A 23,327-nucleotide genomic window follows, 5' to 3' on the forward strand; every position below is an offset into this window, starting at 1 on the left:
GAAAGGGACGGGGAAAGATTTACTGGCAAACAACAGACATAAAATTCGCAATAATCACCTCAAGTGTTTAAGGATTACTTTGGATTAACTGATGGGCTTTCCACATCCCCCGAAAGCTAATAATGTAAAAAAAAAAAAAAAAGGAGACTACTAAAAAAATCCTCGATTTTATTTCGTGGTACCTCCGCGTCAGATCGCGTTAAAGCCCTGATCCTCTGCATAAACAGGCAACATTTCCTGTTCAATAGCTTTAAGAGTGAGAATGGAGAGGTTGACTGATTCGTTTGTATTAATATTACGTTGCGTCGATAGAGGTGATTCGTCAGACGACCAATTTCCGATAAAGGAAGACTGTATTTTTTCAAGGTGGGAATGAGTAAGCTTTTGGAACACGGTCTGTAAAATATATTTAAGAAAACTGTACAGGAGAATCATTTATACGTATATATATATATATATATATATATATATATATATATATATATATATATATATATATATATATATATATATATATATATATATATCGGCAATGGAAGAGTCGGAGACAAATAATATCAAAATCAGAGCTTGAATGGACAGCGTATTTATTTGTTGCCACTAGTTTCTGAGATTTATATTTCTACGTCATCAGGCAATCTATCTACAATGAAATATTTATGTAACATTTAAAATAAATGAAGTAAAAAAAATAAAACAAAATAGCTCATACATATGAAATAATAAAATAAACTGGCAGAAAAACCTGCAAACATAGAGATACAAATACAAATTATATGTTGTCAAAAATCAGTAGAGAATTAAATCCGTAGAAATTCAAAGGGGACACAGGTTCCCGACTTAAACAAACACAGCAATTCAACAAACCTTTCATTATTGCAAAGAGATGGTTTATCTCTTAGGGTATATAGAGACTCCATTTCGTTAAACCTAAAGGAAAGGACTGAAAAAAAAAAAAAAAAATTTACAGGAAGGTCATCTTCCTCAGTGCTGGCGACTGAGACTAAAACGACGTTTAGCTTAATGACCTAGTCCTTCGAACAGATCTTTTATTTTTTATATTATTACTATACTGATTTTAAATTTAATATAAATATTCCATTACAGATTTGCTGCTGGCGGAATAATTTAAATCTTCGAAAATTGTCGCGACAAATAAAGATGCCGTTCATTCACGAGCTGGTCTAATATCTGATACACACACGCGCACAAATACACAGCACACACCCATACACAAAATTCATATATATATATATATATATATATATATATATATATATATATATATATATAGATATATATATATATATATATATATATATATATATAGATATATATATATATATATATATATATATATATATATATATATATATATATATATATGTGTGTGTGTGTGTGTGTATACATGATATATATATATATATATATATATATATATATATATATATATATATATATAATATATATATATATATATATATATATATATATATATATATATATATATATATATATATATATATATATATATATATATATATATATATATATATATATATATATGGAGGACACAAAACATTATGGAGAAACTAAGCGTTAAGTGAAGTTGAGGATATTAATATAGAAAACAAGTGCACGCACATCTACGTACACATGCAAACACACGGGTGTATGGAAATGTACATCACATATGTTTGCACGTGTACGTAGTTGTGCATGCACTTGTTTTCTATATTAATATCCCTCAATTTTCACTTAACGCTTAGTTTCTCCCAAATGTGTTATGTCCTCCATTGGCTATTTGCCCTTAATTGCAACTTATAACCTTCAATCTTTCGAGAGGTTCCTTTGACATTTTACGCCACCACTCTTTCTTTCGCCTTTCTATTTCTGTTTTCCCCTGGACCTACTTCGTTAAAGGCACAGTGTTGGTCGTCCCTTCCATATTTAAATCAATAATCGTTTCCCCACAACTTTTATGTATACATTATATATATATATATATATATATATATATATATATATATATATATATATATATATATATATATATATATATATATATATATATATATATATATATATATATATATATGAATATAAGAAGGCCCATAAAACACTATTTAAACGTTGAAACCATATATTTCGGGCACTAGCTTCTGTGCCCTGTTCACTGGTAGAATATGGACAGGTGAAAGTTACAATGGCATATATACCAAAACATAAAGGTGTGGCCCTAGGCCTCCGATGTTATGGAGGTGGCGTTTCTTAAGGAGGAGAATGGCCAAATTCCCTAGTGGTTTTTAGCCTCATTAGCTCCCGTTTGGCGATGGATCTGGCGGTCGCGTTTCCTGGGTCATCTTCTTCATGAGGGGTTTGAGGATTAAGGTGTCGATGTCATCCGATTTCCAATGTCCTCCTGACAGGTTCATATTGTTGGTTTGATTGATGATAGCAGATTCCAGCATCCTTCTTTTGTACGGACAGCTACTTTTGAAAACCAACTCCGCCCCACTCCAGTTAATGACATGCCCTGTATTTCTGATATGTAGGAAAATTCCCGAACTCTCCGAAGCGTAACGTACTGATCTTTTGTGCTCTGTTATTCTTTGCGAGAGCGATCTACCTGTCTCGCCTACGTAGATGTCCTGACAATTACTACACGGTATCTTGTAAACTCCGGCTTCTTCCCTTTTGTTATTTAAGTATACGTTAACGAGCGAACTCCCGATGGATTTGGGATAATGGAAAATGAAAGGATTGTTAGGCCTGAGTTGCTCGGAGGCCTTTTGGATGTTTTCATCGTACGGAAGCTTTATTTTGTTGTTGAAATCTATTTGTCTGTTGTGAGTGGGGGACCTTTATAGTATATTTTATTCGCTTTGTTAATAGCCCTCTCGATAATGTGTGGTGGATATAGCAGTTGCGTTAGGTGTTGGCGGATCATGTTAAATTCTTTATCCAGGTACTCATTTGAACATATCCTAAGTCCTCTGAGGAATAAGTTGCACCCTACCATGATTTTTACGGAGACGTCGTGGGAGCTTAAGAAATGAATGTAGGAGACAGCGAAGGTGGGTTTTCTATATACTGTAAATGCATACCTGTTCTGTTTTCTTATGATCAGTACATCTAGGAACGGCAGTTTTCCGTCCTTTTCCCATTCTGTTTTAAATTTTATGGTCGGAACTAGCGAATTTAGCCTATTAAAAATTCATTAAAGTCCCCCAGCTATTGTCCCAGAAAGTAAAGATATCATCTACGTATCTAAGCCAGATCATATTATGGGGTTTGATAGACGACAAAAGTTCTGTTTCGAAATATTCCATGTACAAGTTTGCTAGAAGGGGTGATAGGGGACTTCCCATGCTACAGCCAAATTTTTGTTTGTAAAAATTACCATTGAAAGAAAACACGTTGTTAGTTACACAGAGGTTGATAAGTTTTAAAGTTTTATCTATGCCAAGAGGAAAATGGTCTTCATATGGTTGTAACTTCCTCTCTAAGAAAGACAACACGTCGGCAATCGGGACTTTGGTAAATAATGACTCGACGTCTAGGCTGAGCAATTTGATGTTGTTTGAGGGATGTTTAAACTATTAAATTTTTGTATGAAATCCTCTGCATGTTTGACGTGGGAGGATGAGAAGGTTCCTAGAAAGGGTGATAACAAGTCTGCGAGCCATTTTGATAATTTGTACATGAAAGAGCCCCTGCTAGATATTATGGTGCGTAAGGGAATCCCATCTTTATGTGTTTTCGGGAGGCCGTAAAAATAGGGGAGAGAGGGGTTGATTACCTTGAATGTCTCTAGTAATTCTATGTCTTTTTTATTGCCCCCTATGGTTCTGACTGATTTGTTAAATTGAGAAGCAATATTTGTTGTGGGATCTTTCGTTAATTTGTCATAGGTCTCCGCATCGTTTAGAAGTTCTTGAACTTTATTGATGTATGTCTCCTTGTCTAACAGAACTATTTTCCCGTCTTTGTCAGATTTTGTGATGATGATATCCCCCCTTTTCCTTAAACTAACTAATGCATTTTGGAATCTTTTCGGGAGCGAATTTTTGTTGTTATTTTGCTCGAAGACATTTAGCAAAATGCTTTGAGACATGCCTCTTTCTTGTCATAATTGTTTTTTGCAAAATGTTTATCAAAAGCAACTAGGAAATTAAGATTACTCTCGGGACCAGGTTTTAGTGCGAATGAAACTCCAAGATTTAAAACGGTCTGTTCTTCTGCAGTGAGGGGATGGTTAGAGAGATTCAGCCATTATTGGGAAGGCCAAGATTATTCCATACGCTGTTCCTAATCAGTCTTTTTAATTTGTAGCACAAATTTCTGGAGTGGTACTCACTGTTTTCAACAGCATCCCACAACAAATATTGCTGCTCAATTTAACAAATCAGTCAGAACCATAGGGGGCAATAAAAAAGACATAGAATTACTAGAGACATTCAAGGTAATCAACCCCTCTCTCCCCTATTTTTACGGCCTCCCGAAAACACATAAAGATGGGATTCCCTTACGCCCCATAATATCTAGCAGGGGCTCTTTCATGTACAAATTATCAAAATGGCTCGCAGACTTGTTATCACCCTTTCTAGGAACCTTCTCATCCTCCCACGTCAAACATGCAGAGGATTTCATACAAAAATTTAATAGTTTAAACATCCCCTCAAACAACATCAAATTGCTCAGCCTAGACGTCGAGTCATTATTTACCAAAGTCCCGATTGCCGACGTGTTGTCTTTCTTAGAGAGGAAGTTACAACCATATGAAGACCATTTTCCTCTTGGCATAGATAAAACTTTAAAACTTATCAACCTCTGTGTAACTAACAACGTGGTTTCTTTCAATGGTAATTTTTACAAACAAAAATTTGGCTGTAGCATGGGAAGTCCCCTATCACCCCTTCTAGCAAACTTGTACATGGAATATTTCGAAACAGAACTTTTGTCGTCTATCAAACCCCATAATATGATCTGGCTTAGATACGTAGATGATATCTTTACTTTCTGGGACAATAGCTGGGGGGACTTTAATGAATTTTTTAATAGGCTAAATTCGCTAGTTCCGACCATAAAATTTAAAACAGAATGGGAAAAGGACGGAAAACTGCCGTTCCTAGATGTACTGATCATAAGAAAACAGAACAGGTATGCATTTACAGTATATAGAAAACCCACCTTCGCTGTCCCCTACATTCATTTCTTAAGCTCCCACGACGTCTCCGTAAAAATCATGGTAGGGTGCAACTTATTCCTCAGAGGACTTAGGATATGTTCAAATGAGTACCTGGATAAAGAATTTAACATGATCCGCCAACACCTAACGCAACTGCTATATCCACCACACATTATCGAGAGGGCTATTAACAAAGCGAATAAAATATACTATAAAGGTCCCACTCACAACAGACAAATAGATTTCAACAACAAAATAAAGCTTCCGTATGATGAAAACATCCAAAAGGCCTCCGAGCAACTCAGGCCTAACAATCCTTTCATTTTCCATTATCCCAAATCCATCGGGAGTTAGCTCGTTAACGTATACTTAAATAACAAAAGGGAAGAAGCCGGAGTTTACAAGATACCGTGTAGTAATTGTCAGGACATCTACGTAGGCGAGACAGGTAGATCGCTCTCGCAAAGAATAACAGAGCACAAAAGATCAGTACGTTACGCTTCGGAGAGTTCGGGAATTTTCCTACATATCAGAAATACAGGGCATGTCATTAACTGGAGTGGGCGGAGTTGGTTTTCAAAAGTAGCTGTCCGTACAAAAGAAGGATGCTGGAATCTGCTATCATCAATCAAACCAACAATATGAACCTGTCAGGAGGACATTGGAAATCGGATGACATCGACACCTTAATCCTCAAACCCCTCATGAAGAAGATGACCCAGGAAACGCGACCGCCAGATCCATCGCCAAACGGGAGCTAATGAGGCCAAAAACCACTAGGAATTTGGCTATTCTCCTCCTTAAGAAACGCCACCTCCATAACATCGGAGGCCTAGGGCCACACCTTTATGTTTTTGTATATATACCATTGTAACTTTCCACCTGTCCATATTCTACCAGTGAACAGGGGCACAGAAGCTAGTGCCCGAAATATATGGTTTCAACGTTTAAATAGTGTTTTATGGGCCTTCTTATATTCACATTACACTGTAGTATTACAGGAAAAGACATTCATATATATATATATATATATATATATATATATATATATATATATATATATATATTATATACACATGTATACATATTTATGAATATTATATAATATATATATATATATATATATATATATATATATTATATATATATATATATATATATATATATATATATATATATATATATATATATATATATATATATATATATATATATATATTTAGCCAAGGCCACAGGACTCGTAAATGTGTTGAAAAACACATTTTCGAAAGCTCTTGGTACTCCTTCTTTTATTATTCCTGTGGCCTTGGATAAATATATTGTCACGCGCTATTTACTGACATATAAGCAAATATATATATATATATATTATATATAAATTTATAATATATATATATATATATATATATATATATATATATATATATATATATATATATATATATATATATATATATATATATATATATATATATATAAGAAATTTTGTGCTTATTCAGATTTGAATAATGTGATTTTTAATTCGATAAGTTAGCCTTACTTCTTATTTTCCAAAACGCGTCTTTTTCCCTCGAAGGAAGAAGGGAAGTATTATAACTTCTCAAAGTGATCCTGTTTTACGGCGCTTTCTCCAACTGCCAAAGACTGTAGACTCCCTCTTAATTTCTCACACACTCTCACTCCCAGACGTTGCTTCAAACTCAGTTCTTTTTTCGTCTCCAGAAGCATGGAGTTACTGTCAATCCCTCACTTCTCAAATCCTCCAACTCTCCCTTACTTCAAGATACCCACGGAATAAATGTTAAATTCAACCTACTGTGGTCACGTTCACAAGACCATTGACTCGCCCCTAAGCTCTGTCTCTCTTCCAGACGATCAACGACTCACTCAATTTTTTTTCCAGTGTCTCTTACTGTCAAGAGATTGTCGATTCACTTTCCGTTACTCTTTCTTCCTTTCCTTTCATTCTCGTACAATCTTCATGGTTCCTTAATTTTGCATACAGAAGACCATACATTCGTCTAGGTTCCTCCCACTCTCAGTTCCCAACTCCAGGATCCCATCTACTAACTCTCTCTCTCTCAAAGGTCCATGACCTTAAATTCAATTCAGCTAATTTTTCCTTACTTCAGAGAACTTTCAACTCAATTTAAAATACTCAGACTCTCTCTCTCTCATTGCAGAGGACCATCGACTTTTTGTAACTTCTCCCTCAACTCCGATTTCAAAAGTTTATCGATTCATCGTCAATTCCTCCCAATCTTTTTCACTTCCAGAAGACCATCGACTCACCCTTATTTTATCCTACTCTCTTTCAATTCAGAAGACCACTGACTTTCCCTCAATTCTTCTCATTTTATCTCAGTTTCAGAAGACCACAGACTCACTTGTAATTCCTCCCACTCTCTCACTTCTGGAAGATCAAAGACTTACTTGCAATTTCTCTCACTATATTTTACCCCCAGAAAAGTTCCGACCGACTCTCATTTCTACCCACTTCTCGCTTCCAGGGGACCATGAACTTGCTATCTCAACTCCTCCACTTCTTGAGGCATCCAGGACACCATTGCCTCACTCTCGATTCCTCTCAATCTCTCTGTCTCTCAGTTCCAAGACGTCGTCAATTCACTATCAATTCCTAGCACTCTCTCTCATTTCCAGAAGACCACTGACTTACTTGCAATTCCTCTCACTCTCTCTCATTTCCAGAAGACAACAGACTTAGTTGCAATTCCTTCCACTCTCTCATTTCCAGAAGACAACATACTTACTTGCAATTCCTCCCATTCTCTCTCATTTCCAGAAGACAACAGACTTACTTGCAATTCGTCCCACTCTCTCTCATTTCCGGAAGACATCAGACTTACTTGCAATTCCTGTCACTCTCTCTCATTTCCAGAAGACAGGCTTAACTTGAAATTCCTCCCAATCTCTCTCATTTCCAGAAGACAACATACTTGCAATTCCTCTCATTCTCTCTCATTTCCAGAAGACAACAGACTTACTTGCAATTCCTCCCTCTCTCTCTCACTTCCAGAAGACAGACTTACTTGCAATTCCTCCCACTCTCTTTCACTTACAAAGAACTTAAGACTAACTCTCCATTCCACCTACTTCTCTCTTCCAGCAGACCAAGAACTCACTCTCAACTCCACTGCTTATAGCCTCCAGGACATCTTCACCTCACTCTCAATTCATCTTTCTCTCTCTCTCTCATTTCCAGGACATCGTCAATTCACTCTCAGTTCCTCACACTCTCTCTCACTTCCAGGAGATCATCCAGGAGCTGAACCGACTGGGGATCATGATCGACCTGTCCCACTCGTCCTCGCAGACAGTCTCTGACGTCCTGAGCGCCTCAAAGGCCCCAGTAATATTTTCTCACTCGGCCTCGAGGGCTCTCTGCGACATCGAGCGCAACGTCCCTGACGATATTCTCAGTGAAATGGTCAGTGCTGATGGGCCGTAAGTACCTGATGTAGTTAGAAAGGGGTTTACCTTCTATAGTATAAAAGAAATATTTAATGGAGCAAAAACGTTTCGTGTGCGTATGTGTAGAGGATAGAGAGGTACCTTATGCCATAGGAAAGTGATTCGTGCTGTAGGAGGAAAAGTAATTTATGATATAGTAGAATAGTTAGTTTCTGACATAGGGGAGAGAGAGCATGATATACTACAAACAGAATTACCTAATGTGTTATAAAAAAACGTTCCTGAAGTCGAAAACCCAATGTAGAAGATGATGAAGCAACTACTGCATGAAACAACACTAAAAAAATGTGAGATTTTAGTGTTGGTGGCTTCACCTAAGACGAATATACACCTCTCCTAGTTGGCAGTATGAGTTCATGGGTCAAACCGAGGCTTCTTATAACTTTCAATACCTTACCACAATAATTATCATAGACAGCCGAAAGGGAAGAGCCCGGGATAGTATAAGGACGGGTAAATTTGAAACCAACCATGAAACTAGCTAACAAGTTTTTCTTATAATCACTAACCAAACAACTGAGATTTTTTTAAAATATGGCTTTATGCAACTGACTATCCATTTGCAAGATTTCATAATTGTTGGATTATTCCCTTTTCGAACCACTGATAGTTATTCAGCATTCTTTATTATGTTTCTTTCTGTCTCCCTTTCTCTCTCTGCAGACAGCAAACGGTGGCCTTGTTATGGTGAGTTTCTACAACGACTTCTTAACGTGTTCACCGACGGCAACCATCCAAGACGTCGTCGGTAAGTATGCATCTCGGTACTCTATTAACTGTATAGTGCATTAATTCTATTACTACTGGTGATAATGATGATTTTATTCTACTTACTAGAAATTCTACTTCTTTTTCTATTAATACCCCTATTAACAGTTAACATACTAATTCCATTACTATTTCTGACGACGATAATGATGCACGATTTCTGTTTACTACTACTCCCACTACTACTTTTGCGACTACTACAGATAAAATTGATACTGATAATAGTCGTGGTGGAAATGATGGGGGAATGTAATCTATTTGACATCATCATTGCCATCATCATCTTAATTATTATTATCATTATATATTACTAACGCACAGAAAAAAATTCCACGACGGCTGGATTTATCAGGGGATTTGCGATATCGAAAAACAAAGATAAAACGGAAAGCGCTTTGGTCGGAATAGTGAGTTTCCTTTGCATACAATTTGAATAAATTTATAGTCCAAAATATCGGACAGGCTTTAATAATAGTGAGTATCTGTAAAGAAGTTCATCACTGCCATCATCATTCATCATCATTATCATTCTCGGCCATTCGTCAGGGTTTCCCTTTTACCAGTTTCTCTTACTGGCTTGTTTTCTCCCGTTCTCTTCACGTAGGCAAACCATCTCACTCTGAGATATATATATATATATATATATATATATATATATATATATATATATATATATATATATATAAGTAATTGTAATAGGCACAATGCCCTCTTAACTTTCTCGAATTCTTCGCGCTTTTTTGGATACGCTTGTCACTACAAAGCCTTAAGATCTAAGTGCAAGAAATATGAAGAAATTCTGATGCCCGGTAGTGTATCCAAAAAAAGCGCGAAGAATTCGAGAAAGTTAAGAGGGCATTGTGGCTATTACAATTACATATGTATCTGGTAAAATGTGACCAGTAGATGCTATATATATATATATATATATATATATATATATATATATATATATATATATATATATATATATATATATTATTTATATATCTATATATATATATATATATATATATATATATATATATATATATATATATATATATAAATATATATAATATACATATGTATATAGTAATTATATTATTTTATATATATAAAAGTGAATGTTTGCATATTAGTTTCGCTTCTGTAGAGATCCAAACTGCTTGACAAACCCAGAAAAAATTTTGCACACGGCCTCTACATCACTGCAGATAGGTTTTTAACTCAAAATCAAACCCCTACCCCGTGACAGACATACAAACGCAGACAAAACAAAAGAATTTTTCGCTTTTATGTCACCTTTTCCTTCAGTTTTCTGGGTTTATTCTCATTTTTCACCTGACACTCCACCTTTTTTTTCCTGTCACTGCCAGACGTATGATTCTTCTTCTCCAAATCCCCTATAACATCAATTTTTGACCAGAATTTACATGAAATTTGATCACAGTTTATAAGGATTATTTTAATATAACCATTATTCACTATCTCAATAAAATTAACACTTAAAACCTATATTGGTTAAAAAGTAGTTTACAAGCCTCGCTACAGCAAAAAGTAACAGACCAAATGCTTCTCTGACATACATAGCCCCTCATTAAAAAATTACTCGCAACGAAATTACCACCTTTTTACGTGCTTTTATTTAACTTGACTTCTGCGTCTGTCTGTCAGTCCTCAAATTTGTAACTCAATTTTCGACACGTTCCCTTCGTCCGATGAACTTGAAATTTTGCATGGTTACTCAATCCCGGTGACAATACAACCTTACGTGATCAGTAGGTCAGCAGTGACCTCTAGTGACCCTTCAGTGACCTCTCCCAGTATCTCAGGATTTGTATGAAACTCTTAGGATTTTTCAGAACATCTTTGACTCGGTAGGATCTATCTTCTACATAACCCCTCCTCTTTCCCTCTTCCATCCCCTTCCCTCCCCCTTCTCCCTTCCCCAGTACACGATCAAGTGTTAATTTACCCGTGTTCCCTCCCTTTCCCTCTTCCATCCCCCTCCCCCTCCCCCTTCTGGAGCATGCGATCGTATGTCAATTTAGCTGTGTCCTCCTCCTCCTCCTCCACTTCCCTCTTCCGTGCCCTCCCCTCCCCTCCCCCTTCAAGAGGACACGATCAAGTGTTAATTAGCTCTGTCCTACCCCTCCCCTTCCCTCTTCCATCCCCTCCACTTCCACCTTCCCCTCCCTCCTCTCCTTCGCCTTCGTCCTTCCCTCCCCTATCCTCCCCCTTCCCCTCCCCTCCCCTTCCGGAGCACGTGATCAAGAGTTAATTCAGCTGCGTCCTCCCACTCTCTATTCCGTCCACTTCCCCCTTCCATACCCCTCCACTTCCCCATCACCCTCCCCTTTCCATCCCTACCCCTTCCTCCTCCACCCCTCCCGCTCCTCTCTCCTCTCCATTCCCTTTTCATTTTCCTCCCCTCCCCTCCCCTTCCCCTCTCTTCATTTCTCCTCCTCTCCCCCTCACCCTCACCTTCCATCTTCCCTTCCTCTCCCCTCCCCTTCCATTCTCCTACCCCATTCCCTCCTCTTCCCTCTTCCTTCCCCTCACCTTCCTACTCCCCCTCCACCTTCCCTCTTCTCTCCCCTCCCCTTCCCACACCCTCCCCCTCCCCCGTAAACAGATATCATTATCGTTAACTGGAATCATAAATCGGTCACGATTTCTGTCAATACTAAAAAGGCTAAAATAAAAAATAAAAAAAATAAAATAAATACACTTTTATTAAAATGCACTAAAAAGTAAAAAATAATATTTTGAGACACCAGATTTTCTTACAATTAATCATGTCTACAAATTTTTTTAGTGCATTTTAATAAAAGCATGTTTAAAAATTTTTTTTTACTTCCAGTATTTTAAGCCAAACGTTTCTTAATCATACCTTGACAGTAAAATACCTGTGGTATTACCATCATCATATCTAACTACTTAATCCACAAAAAAAAAAAAACTTCGCAGTTATGGGCACAACTTTGGAGATCAATAAATAATTCATCGACGACGCGAAACAAATCCATCACCACCCGCGCATGCCCTATTAGAAGACTAAATGCTTCTGTGATAAAACTACCCCGTCATTAAAAAATTACTCCACCGAAAATACCACATTTTTTCTAGTGTTCATCTTATAATTAACACATGTTAATTATACCTTGTCAATAGAACACAAATTCTTAAGTACCTTGAGGTATTGCTATCATCATATCTAAGTACTTAATCCACTAAAAAATCACCATTTATCGACAATTTCTATATTAGACCATTCAGACTTCGGCCTACAGTCTCCCTCAGAAGCGTCAAAGGAAACTGAAACGCGTTCGTAACACGTGCAGGAAACCGAAAACAGTTGCAGCTCTTTTTATGGTGTTTAAAATTACAATTGTGATAATAATTTAATATTTATATAGCCAATGGACACTGTATATTAAGTAGCTGCTGGTTAACACCGACGTCAACATGCAGGCTACAATGTTTCCTTTTTTTTATTCGTTCAAATGTGAATTTCCTCGTTAATTCGTTCGTTCTTCTTCGTTTTTACCTTTAGAATGATACATATTCCTTTCTATCTGTTATCAACGCGTATTTATTCAAAACAATAAATACCTATTGCCAGACATTCCTCCAAGAAGGGAAAGATCTTGTTTGATTCAGGTTACCGTACGAATTGACCAAGTTTATAGATGCCGTGCGTGTAACTTAAGACACACTTCTACATTAAAGTATTTGATGTCATTATAAAGATAATGAGTTGTAATTTATTAATTATGTTAAAAACGTCCCTAAAACCAATATAAAAAAATTTGTATCACGAGTTGAAGTTAGCTATATAGGAAAATGTTTTGCCACTTTTTTTCTTAATATGATGAGGGAGTGGAAAGCTAACTCTTGCAGCAATCACTTAATAATAGGAAAGAAGTAAAGAGGCGTAACAGAGGATAAAATAAATATTTCTTATCAAAAAAAGACGTCAATACTCATATAATAATAATGAATGAGTTTAAATTGGAACTGAGGGGTTGGTTCAGTTTTTTATGAATTGGACAGGGAAGTTTACTTTCATTATAGTAACACATATCATAAAAAGACATCATTGGCCTAGGCCTATATCAAATTGTCTGTATCACATGGAAATATAGTTTTAGATTTTTTACCGTATGATTTGGACTTATAACGGTCTACAAATAGCGTTGAAGGGTCTAACAGTGAAATGAATAAGCCTATACATAATTTATTCATATTTTGATCAGAACGTCTGAGATGCTTTCCCAGCTGAAATACAGTGGCAAACTGTCACGAGATTGGCGCTAACCTGTCCACAAGTGCAATTACCTGTCAGTTGGTCGGAAGATATTTGGGTAATACCATCAGTTCATCCGTTCGGGTGAGTGGACTGTCTCTGCCCACAAACTGTTGTCTACACGTAAGTTTTAAAGGCAGTTTCGATGAACTGACAAAAGAAATGACAGTTAAACTAGGGGATGTTAGATAGGAGAAAGCAGGAGAGAGAGACAGTTCATCGAATGTCAATCTGAGTTTTTCCGGGCAGCACTGGGTTGGTCAGCTAGAATATATATATATATATATATATATATATATATATATATATATATATATATATATATATATATATATATATATATATATATATATATATATATATATATATATATATTATACACACACACACACTAGTCATGAATTTACATCGTCCAACAGAAAGACTACACACTCCCTCTGGGAAAAATAGTGAGCGTGTGGAATAACAGATATGACGAAAATCACTTAAAGTGGTTTTTTATGTTGCGTTTTTAAATTCTGTAGCCACAACCGTTTAAATGTAACCTGTGTATCAAAACATTTCATTTGAAATCTACATGAATATTACAGTCGCCATTTGGTCAAATCGAACCATGTAAAAGTCCATCTCGTGGACGAGAACGTGAAAATGTTAGAATTTTTTTTTAATGATTTACCGGTATTTTCTTTTCGTACATACCTACAATAGGAAAAATATACTTTTCTTTGAAATATAAGAGAAACTCTGAAATTCGTCCTTTGGTTTATACTGTGCTGTTGATGTAAATGACTGTCGTTCAGAGGAAAACATTTCATAAAGTAAAACAGGAAAGTGTTTTGATTGAAAAACTCTTCTTTTTCTTTCTTAAATCTCATGCCGAGCTTTATGCACGTAAATATCTACTGTATATGTCTTCTCAACTCATTTGTATAAATAATAATAATAATAATAATAATAATAATAATAATAATAATAATAATAATCCACAGAAGTCTCATGATAGCACGAATCTCTAAAATGGTGATGAAATCCACAATGGTATAAGCGTAAACATATATGTTTCAAAAATATATATACAATCTATATTTACACTTACACCATTCTGGATTTCTTCACTAATAATAATAATAATAATAATAATAATAATAATAATAATAATAATAATAATACCGTACTTGTGGGAGAAAAGCATTTAACAGTTTCAAAATATCGAATATATTTGGGAATTACTCTCGTGAATAAATGATTTTCGAGGAATTGCACTAAAACAACTTTACCGTTTCATTTTTATCCGTATTTGAATATTAGGTTGGTTCACCCATAATAATTTCCCAAGGGTTACTGTTAATGGGCGCATAATATTGAAATGTATGTATGTATGTATATGACAATAGTTTGATGGATGAGGCTCTGAATATTATTTGAATTTGTATGTACTTATTTAGGCTTATATATGTGCTGAAAGGTGTGCTAATGACTATGTATACTTTGAATTACTCAGTTGTTGTTGGGGAAACAAATTAGTGACTGTGTCGTTATTTAGATTAATGAGAAATTTTAGTGAAAAACCACGAGATTTTCGGAACGTTCGTTTCTCAAATTAAGGGTAGAATCGTCTGCTAAAATCTTTGGGAGTCACACATACATTTCCATACACCCTTTTTAGCGCAATCATCATTTAGTGAAAAAAAAAGTCTTTTTTTTTTTCCCCTCAAACAAAAGCCAAGTAACACCCCTCGAGACCAGTCTCTACTATCTTGGAAAATTTCAGCCGTTTGCTTAAATTTATTACGATTTTATAACACAGGTCAAACCAAATCTTTACCCCATAAAAAAATATTGAAAGAGTGGTTTTGCTCAAAGGCAAATGACTGACCAGCCGCTTGAAGGGCTTATAGGAAGTGATAATCAAAAAGGAAATTCTAGAGAATTTATATGGCTGAGACTTGGAGGCTTAAATTCCATGAAGGAAATCAAGAATAAGACCTACAGAGGACTTTTGAAACCAGCAGTTTACGGTTAAGGATTTACGGTTACTTTTGATGGACAAATCCGCTACTGCTACCGTAAATCCTTAACCGTAAACTGCCGGTTTCAAAAGTCCTCTGCGGGTCTTATTCTTGATTTCCTTCATGGAATTTAAGCTTCCAAGTCTCAGCCATATACATTCTCTAGAATTTTCTTTTTGATTATCACTTCCTTATTATAAGCCTTTCAAGTGGCTGGTCTGTCATTAGCCTTTCAGCAAAACCACTCTTTGAAAAATTTTGTTCTGAGGTAAAGATTTGGTTTGATCTGTATTATAAGACTAAGAAATTTAAGCAAAAGGCTGAAATTGCCTTTATAGGCATGTTCATAAGAAGTTCATAATAATAAGTCCACACTCTGGAGCTTCACAGGTATTGTTCAAATTGTTGTTTTCTGGATTTAATACTCAATAAATTCGACAACTGTAAGACAATTTTGACACTGGAAATGCTACAGCAGTTTGAGGGGGAAAGAAGGTCTTACGTCACTGCAGCATATTCCCAATAATAATAATAATAATAATAATAATAATAATAATAATAATAATAATAATAATAATAATAATAATAATAATAATAATAATAATACACCTAGTCCAAAAATCCCTCCGACTATATTTCTTTATCATTTCTTGTCTATAAAACTTTAAATACGATCGTGTCCAGATGGTTAGGAGATCTGAATCTATCACATAATTTAATTAAATTAATATCATAGTATTTCAAGAGCACGTCAGCGTTATTTCCCCTTAGATAAAATAATAGTTTTAAAAAATGTGTAAGCATTAACCGAACTGCTTCAAAAATTCTTCAGCCAGACTCTCCCAAATGAGCCAATCTTCTCACAACCACGAGGGGGGGGGGAGCCACCCCCCAACTCCTTCCCCAGCTTTGACAACGAATCAAAAATTGCCAAAAATTTCTGTAAGCCCGCTCGCCTTTTGCAAAATGGTAGAAAGCCCTACCGAAACGTGTAATTTGCCTGCTGCTACAAAGAAACTCATACGAGAGACTGAGAAACTACAAGGCAAACCCGACAGCGCTCAGACGGCCATTCCTTTCAATGAAGTTTGTTTGAGAGAGGGTCTTCTTCCGGGAAAGTTCTCTACTTATCATCATTATTAACGTACTCACACTGGCACAAATGATGGTAATATGAAAGAGTACCGGAATCGCATGATGGTTCTTAGGGACATCACATACTGATGCAAATTCGGACCAAGTACCTTTATTTTGTATACTTAAGTAGGGGCCAGTGGGGAGAGAGGATACCTCGGGCTGGATGACTGAAAATCTAAAAGTATTTTGTTACAGAGAAAGTTTGGATACACATGTCACTTTATTATTATTATTATTATTATTATTATTATTATTATTATTATTATTATTATTAAAAAAAATCCACAATTATATAGCTGATTGTATTACTATGTAAGACAAAAGCAAAGACTTTCGAACACCTGAACGGTGTTCCTCAGCAGTGTTATTTTAACGTCAACACTGATGAGGAACACCGTTCAAGTGTTCGCAAAGTATTCGCTTTTGTCTTTTACAAAGTAATACAATTTACTATAGAATTTTGGATTTTTCTTACACAACTATTTTTCACGAGATTGTGAATTTCTTAGCATTATTATTGTTATCAAAATGGGTAACTTCAATAATGACCAAGATGACCCCCGGGTCCTTAAACATATTCCAAATCAGTGCCACCTGTTCCATAATTATCATCATCATAATAACCATAATAATTATAAGGCCTGAAAACGCCGCACCCTCAAATACGCTTCATCCTAATCAATTTCAGGAAATGACAGCAATGAGTTGCGGATTACCAGACAGATTCTGCAAAATCAAAAGCTTACCTCGAACTGGCGGCGATATCTCTCCATTTACACAAGAATGATTTCATTTCATCGTGTGATTCCACGGGCCTAACGATAATCATGAACCGCTGAATGTGAACGCAGACAATATAATCTTCATGATGATTTGTTTTAGAGAGCTTTCGATGAGACACGATGCAGGAAATAAATTAAATTAAGTAACAAATATTGTGAAAGATTATAAAAGCTGATATATCTCTGGAGTTGACGGCAATGGTTGCCATGACGCCAGTTTAATGAATTAAATCAATCAACCAATCAATTAACAATGTACATAAGAGTACATAAGGCTTAAATCAGATAATCCGACTGACGGATTGAACAGTTTTTGCCGTTCCAATTTCGCTTTGGATATTTAGATAACTACATGTCATTAAGAAGATTGTTTTGAGTGAATGCTGAGACAATATTTGTTGACTACTGATCGCAATATCATTTCTTGTAGCAGTATCAGGCGCCTGTCTCTTGGATAACCAGACTGTCAATTCATTCCTGCCTATGGGACTTTTGTGTACTGACGCAATTTCAAATGGAAGGATGATTTTAATGTCGCTGCAGTAACGTGAACGTTTTTACAATTAAGGAGCACATACAATTATTGTAAGTCAGTACGGATGAATAACATAATAATGATTAATTTCATAAGAAATTAACAATTCACAGACCTCGGTTTGTCGGCCCGGTGACAGAAGTTCGCGCCAGGCTTCTTAAACCCCAAAACACCTTATCATACTTGAGGCCTAATCGTGTTACAGAAGTTTCTAATTTATTTCTTTCTTCCTAATTTATTTCTTTATCGCACCTCATGCACGTGATTAAAGATGGAAAAGACTTATGAAAGATGGCCGGGGGTTAAAGATGGACTGATTTCACGAAGAGTGGAAACTCTCGGTATTTGAAAAGATCGTAAACCATCATTAAGCCCTCGACTTCAAACTAGCACATTCTTTAAGTTATAGCAGGCTGTCACTTGGAGAAGAAATCTTTCAGCCTGGATTTTAAGCTGGTTTGGAATAAGAATACGATGCCAGTATGAAATGAAAAATTTGATCTATTATTTAGGCAAGAGCGCGTGGTTGCCTAAGGCCCTCTTGATGAAAACAACTTGCACTATGAATCAATTACTAGGAAAGGGTGGGAGGTAGAATGGAAGAAAGAGAGTATGAACGGAGGTACAGTAAAAGGGTTGCAGCTAGGGGCCGAAGGGACGCTGCAAAGAACCTTAAGGAATGCCTACAGTGCACTGCATGAGGTGCACTGACGACACTACCCCCAACGGAGTCACTGTAGACTTGCATCGAAAGGCAATGAAATGTTATAAGAGCGAGGCGGGCAGACGAAGGACGAAAACGTCAAAGTTAGTCAGGAGAGACATTGAAAGTCACCGAACCAAGCTATCAGAAGATTAATGATAATGATAATAAACCCCAATTCACCTCATGGCCATATATAGACATACTGTAGAATGCTGATACAATTAAAACAATAAAAAATTAAGTTTCTTGAGAAATTGTTAACTCGAGCATTCATTGCTGTTGTATTTTTTTTTTTTACAAAACTTTATCTACTCTACAAAGAAAAATTGAGAACACAATATGCAAATAATACTGAAAAATAAGCAGATGGAACTATTGTAATTATTCTTTCTTTGAGGAAGACTGTAATCTAACAAGCTATGACAGTACGACAAACATGAGCATATATATATTTATATATATATATATATATATATATATATATATATATATATATATATATATATATATATATATATATATATATATAATGTAAATATCTATATCTCTATATATCTATATATCTATCTATTTATATATAAATTTATATATATATATATATATGCATATATATATATATATATATATATATATATATATATATATATATATATATATATATATATATATATATATATATATATAATTATTATATAATTATTAACAAGTTGCATTTAACTTTGTAAGCGAGAAAACAGAAAATTTATAGATAAAAACTGATAACCAGAAGAGTAAAACCCAAAGCTTCTCTTTTATGACATAACTCAAAAAACGCCAATTTAACTTTCACAAGGAAGTCCAGCTTCTCCTTAGATGAATGTGAGTAATGAACGACCGATATCTTTTACAGTCGTGATAGGCTTTGAATTAAATAGCACCAGGCAGACGAAGTATTCAAGGTAATTATCTTTTAAAAAGAAGAAATGTTTTTATGGAGCATGATTCAAAGTGACTGACCTAGATAGGAAGCATCTACTGGATAAAATAACCATTCCTGAAAAAGAGAAAACAAGAAGATTTAAAGAAATGAAATCAATTAAATAAATATTTCTTCTTCCCTTTCTTTTTTTCTCGTTGAGCTCACAAAGGAAGGGAAAAATATTTCTCCCAAAAGAGAGAGGAAAAGAAAATAAAAGATACTTCCCCGCGGGGCGAGAAAAGATGAAAAAAAAGAAAGAAACCGTACAGTTGTGTTTGACAGAAACGAGAAAAAGTTTAATAGAAGTCTAGTCTCCCACCTTTGTGATGATCCCCGAAAAGTGGAGCCTGGATCAACCGAGATTGAGGGACAATTGAACACGACCTTTTGTATATATGCAAATGGAATATATACACATACACACACACACACACACACACACACACACACACACACACACATATATATATATATATATATATATATATATATATATATATATATATATATATAAATTTATATATATACTCGTATACGCACACACACGTACAGACACAGATCTTTCCATATTTTGCGTCTAATCTTCACTATTTGAATCATCATTTCCATGAGTGGATTTATACTAAAGTATGAATTTTATTTATCAAATATCTTTTCAATGTTAGTGGTTTGGGTTTAGATTTTTACAATTTGTCTAAAGTGCATATTTCTATCATTAAACTCTTATTTTTTTTTTTACCAGGATATCAGTAGTGACAATTCAATTTTTGTTGTTTATTTTAAATGGAAATATCAGTATTAGTAGTAGCAATGGATACTACAACATACCGTATTATTAGATTTAAATTGGCCACTAAACTCCCAAATGAAAACAAACTGGTTTTAATTAAGAGAATAACTCATAACTCTACGAACGTATATATTTTTATGAGCGGAGGAACTCGTTAAATTTACATACAAACATACATGCATAGATGTATTCACTCACATTAGCATACAGAACAGATGGACACATTACAGTATATACACATATAAATATATATATATACACATACAATATACATATATACATATAGATGTATACATATTATGGGCTATATACGATGCTGACAGGCAAAAACGTACACATTCACAAGAAAAAAGAATCGACTGACACCCAAAGAAAGACAGGCAAAGTGGTTCTAAAATTAATGGTGTTTCTGAATCCGATTACAACGAACACGTTCAAGGCAGATCATCTGGGATTCCGCCGCTGCGTTGTTTTCTCAAACACTGTGGCCAAAAGGGGAATACCGAATGAAACTGCATAACAAGGCACTCGGCAACTCATAATAATTTATGAGGTCAAAGCGATTAAAAACAAATGAATGACAGATAAACATACTGGAAGTCAAGTTTTGCTCTTGCAGATTTCTTCACAGTTTTTAGTTTTCTGTAAAAGAAAACTATCGTGCTGGCTTTGTCAGTCCGTCCGCACTTTTTCTGTCCGTCCTCAGATCTTAAAAACTACTGAGGCTAGGGGGCTGCAAATTGTTATGTTGATCATCCACCCTCCAATGATCAAACGTACCAAATTGTAGCCCTCTAGCCTCAGTAGTTTTATTTTATTTAAGTTAAAGTTAGACATAATCGTGCTTCTGGCAACGATATAGGGCAGGCCACCACTGTGCCGGGTTAAAGCTTCATGGGTCGCAGCTCATGCAGCATTATACCGAGACCACGGAAAGACAGATCTATTTTCGGTGGCCTTGATTATACGCTGTAGCGACTGTACAGTAAACTCGATTGCGCCGAAGAAACTTCGGCGCAATTTTTATTTTTGTCTTTGTGTTCACAAGCAATTCCCGCAAGAGCATCCTTCCATTGATTATTTTTATATCTATACAGCTGCACAGAATTTATTATTGGTTTTGAAATGGGAGCTATGACTAAGAAGGGGTCTGTCAGTTTTTATCAACTTTTCATATCCTCACTTTTACCCATCATTTTTTATTCTTCATGTGCCCTTAAAGTCGCTCATCCCTTAGCCCTTCTTTTTTTTTTTTGAATAAATGTAAATAAATTAAAATCACAGATTCAGACTGCGGTGCGGAAGAGTTTTTCTCTTTTGATATATTTTCCCCGAGACTCCTCCCCAGAGTAGCATTGATCATTTACCAGGTTTATGGGAAAATTGGCTGCCGAGCCCTTACCGAGTTTGTAATATTTTACCTATTAAAATTCTGAATTTGTTTGTCAGCGCTTTAACGAAGAAACGAGAAAGATTTCGAGGAAAGCTTCTGTCATTGCCATGTGAAGTCAAACCTTTCTGAGAAAAATATTATATTAATATCATGGCTGGATATGTACTGCACAGTATTTGGCACGATTTTGATGAAAAAAAATCCAGCAATAAGCGAGGCAGTCACGGTAGCCAGTAAAATATATTAGCCTTCTGTTAAACCTATGCATTCTTATTTCATGCAGTGTCATTTTATCATCTCATCGGCCACTGCTACCGTGTAGCCAATACTGGTGGCTATAAAGAAAACAGTACACATTCAGTTTATCCACGAATGTGAGGAAAAGTTGGCTGTCCAGTGAAAGTTTAGCGAAAAAGATGCTAGCCAGAAAACGTGCTTAAGTGACAAAAGTGTTCAGATCAAGTGTCATCAACTATGTTATTGAGTATTACCCTCCTTTTTTCATTGTTTGTTGGTTTGCCTCAGTTTGTTGGTTTTCTTCAGGACTGGGGAAGCTAAAGATTTTCCCTTACCAGTTTAATTTCACTATGCACAAAAACAACAAAAAATCATCTAAATGAAGCATATAAGAAAGAGAACACAACTGAAAAATGCAACTGATTATTTTTTAATTCGTTGATTTTCGCAGAAACCTTGAAACCAAATCTGGTGACAATTGAAGAACCTTTACCTCATCCCCAGTTCTCGGACCTGGGTTATGAAAAGCAACGATTGTAGAGTAGGGAAGACCTGCTGTTTTCTCAGCATAGGTTTAAATTCTGGAGTCTTCGCTTCCTTTTTAATTAAGATTGAAGGTTTGTATTAAAAAAGGTTAGGGAATCGAAAAATTGATGGCTCATTGTTTAAAGTCTATTGTATATATATGGATCTGATGGAAATGCTCAGCAGAGTATATATATATATATATATATATATATATATATATATATATATATATATATATATATATATTATATATATATATATATATATATATATATATATATATATATATATATATATATATATGATATATGATATATGTACACTTTTCCAATCTTAAATCTCCTTTTTAATATTCCTTCACGGTGCCGGGCAATACTACCAAGTCACAGGACGTTTGAGTGATATAATTCCAAGCAGATAAATGGTGACAAATTGTTCATGATAGTTTTCATGGCGTGAAGAAAAAACTGCTCTCTCTATTTAATTGTATATTTATTTAAAAAAAACGGG

At 35.2% G+C, this 23,327-nt stretch overlaps 1 protein-coding gene and 1 long non-coding RNA gene across 2 annotated transcripts in view; one reads left to right on the forward strand and one right to left on the reverse strand.

The window, feature by feature from the left end:
* Positions 1-23,327, reverse strand: part of LOC136839422 (uncharacterized) — a 486,213-nt gene that overhangs the window by 233,585 nt on the left and 229,301 nt on the right. The window lies entirely within an intron of this gene.
* The window catches only part of LOC136839250 (dipeptidase 1-like), a 148,803-nt gene that overhangs the window by 106,065 nt on the left and 19,411 nt on the right, over positions 1-23,327 (forward strand). Inside the window, exons 7-8 of the mRNA XM_067105061.1 lie at positions 8,463-8,639; positions 9,347-9,431. Coding sequence (XP_066961162.1) covers positions 8,463-8,639; positions 9,347-9,431 — 262 coding nt within the window. The remainder of the gene's footprint in view (positions 1-8,462; positions 8,640-9,346; positions 9,432-23,327) is intronic.

This window comes from Macrobrachium rosenbergii, chromosome 1 (assembly GCF_040412425.1).
Source record: "Macrobrachium rosenbergii isolate ZJJX-2024 chromosome 1, ASM4041242v1, whole genome shotgun sequence".
NCBI lineage: Eukaryota > Metazoa > Arthropoda > Malacostraca > Decapoda > Palaemonidae > Macrobrachium > Macrobrachium rosenbergii.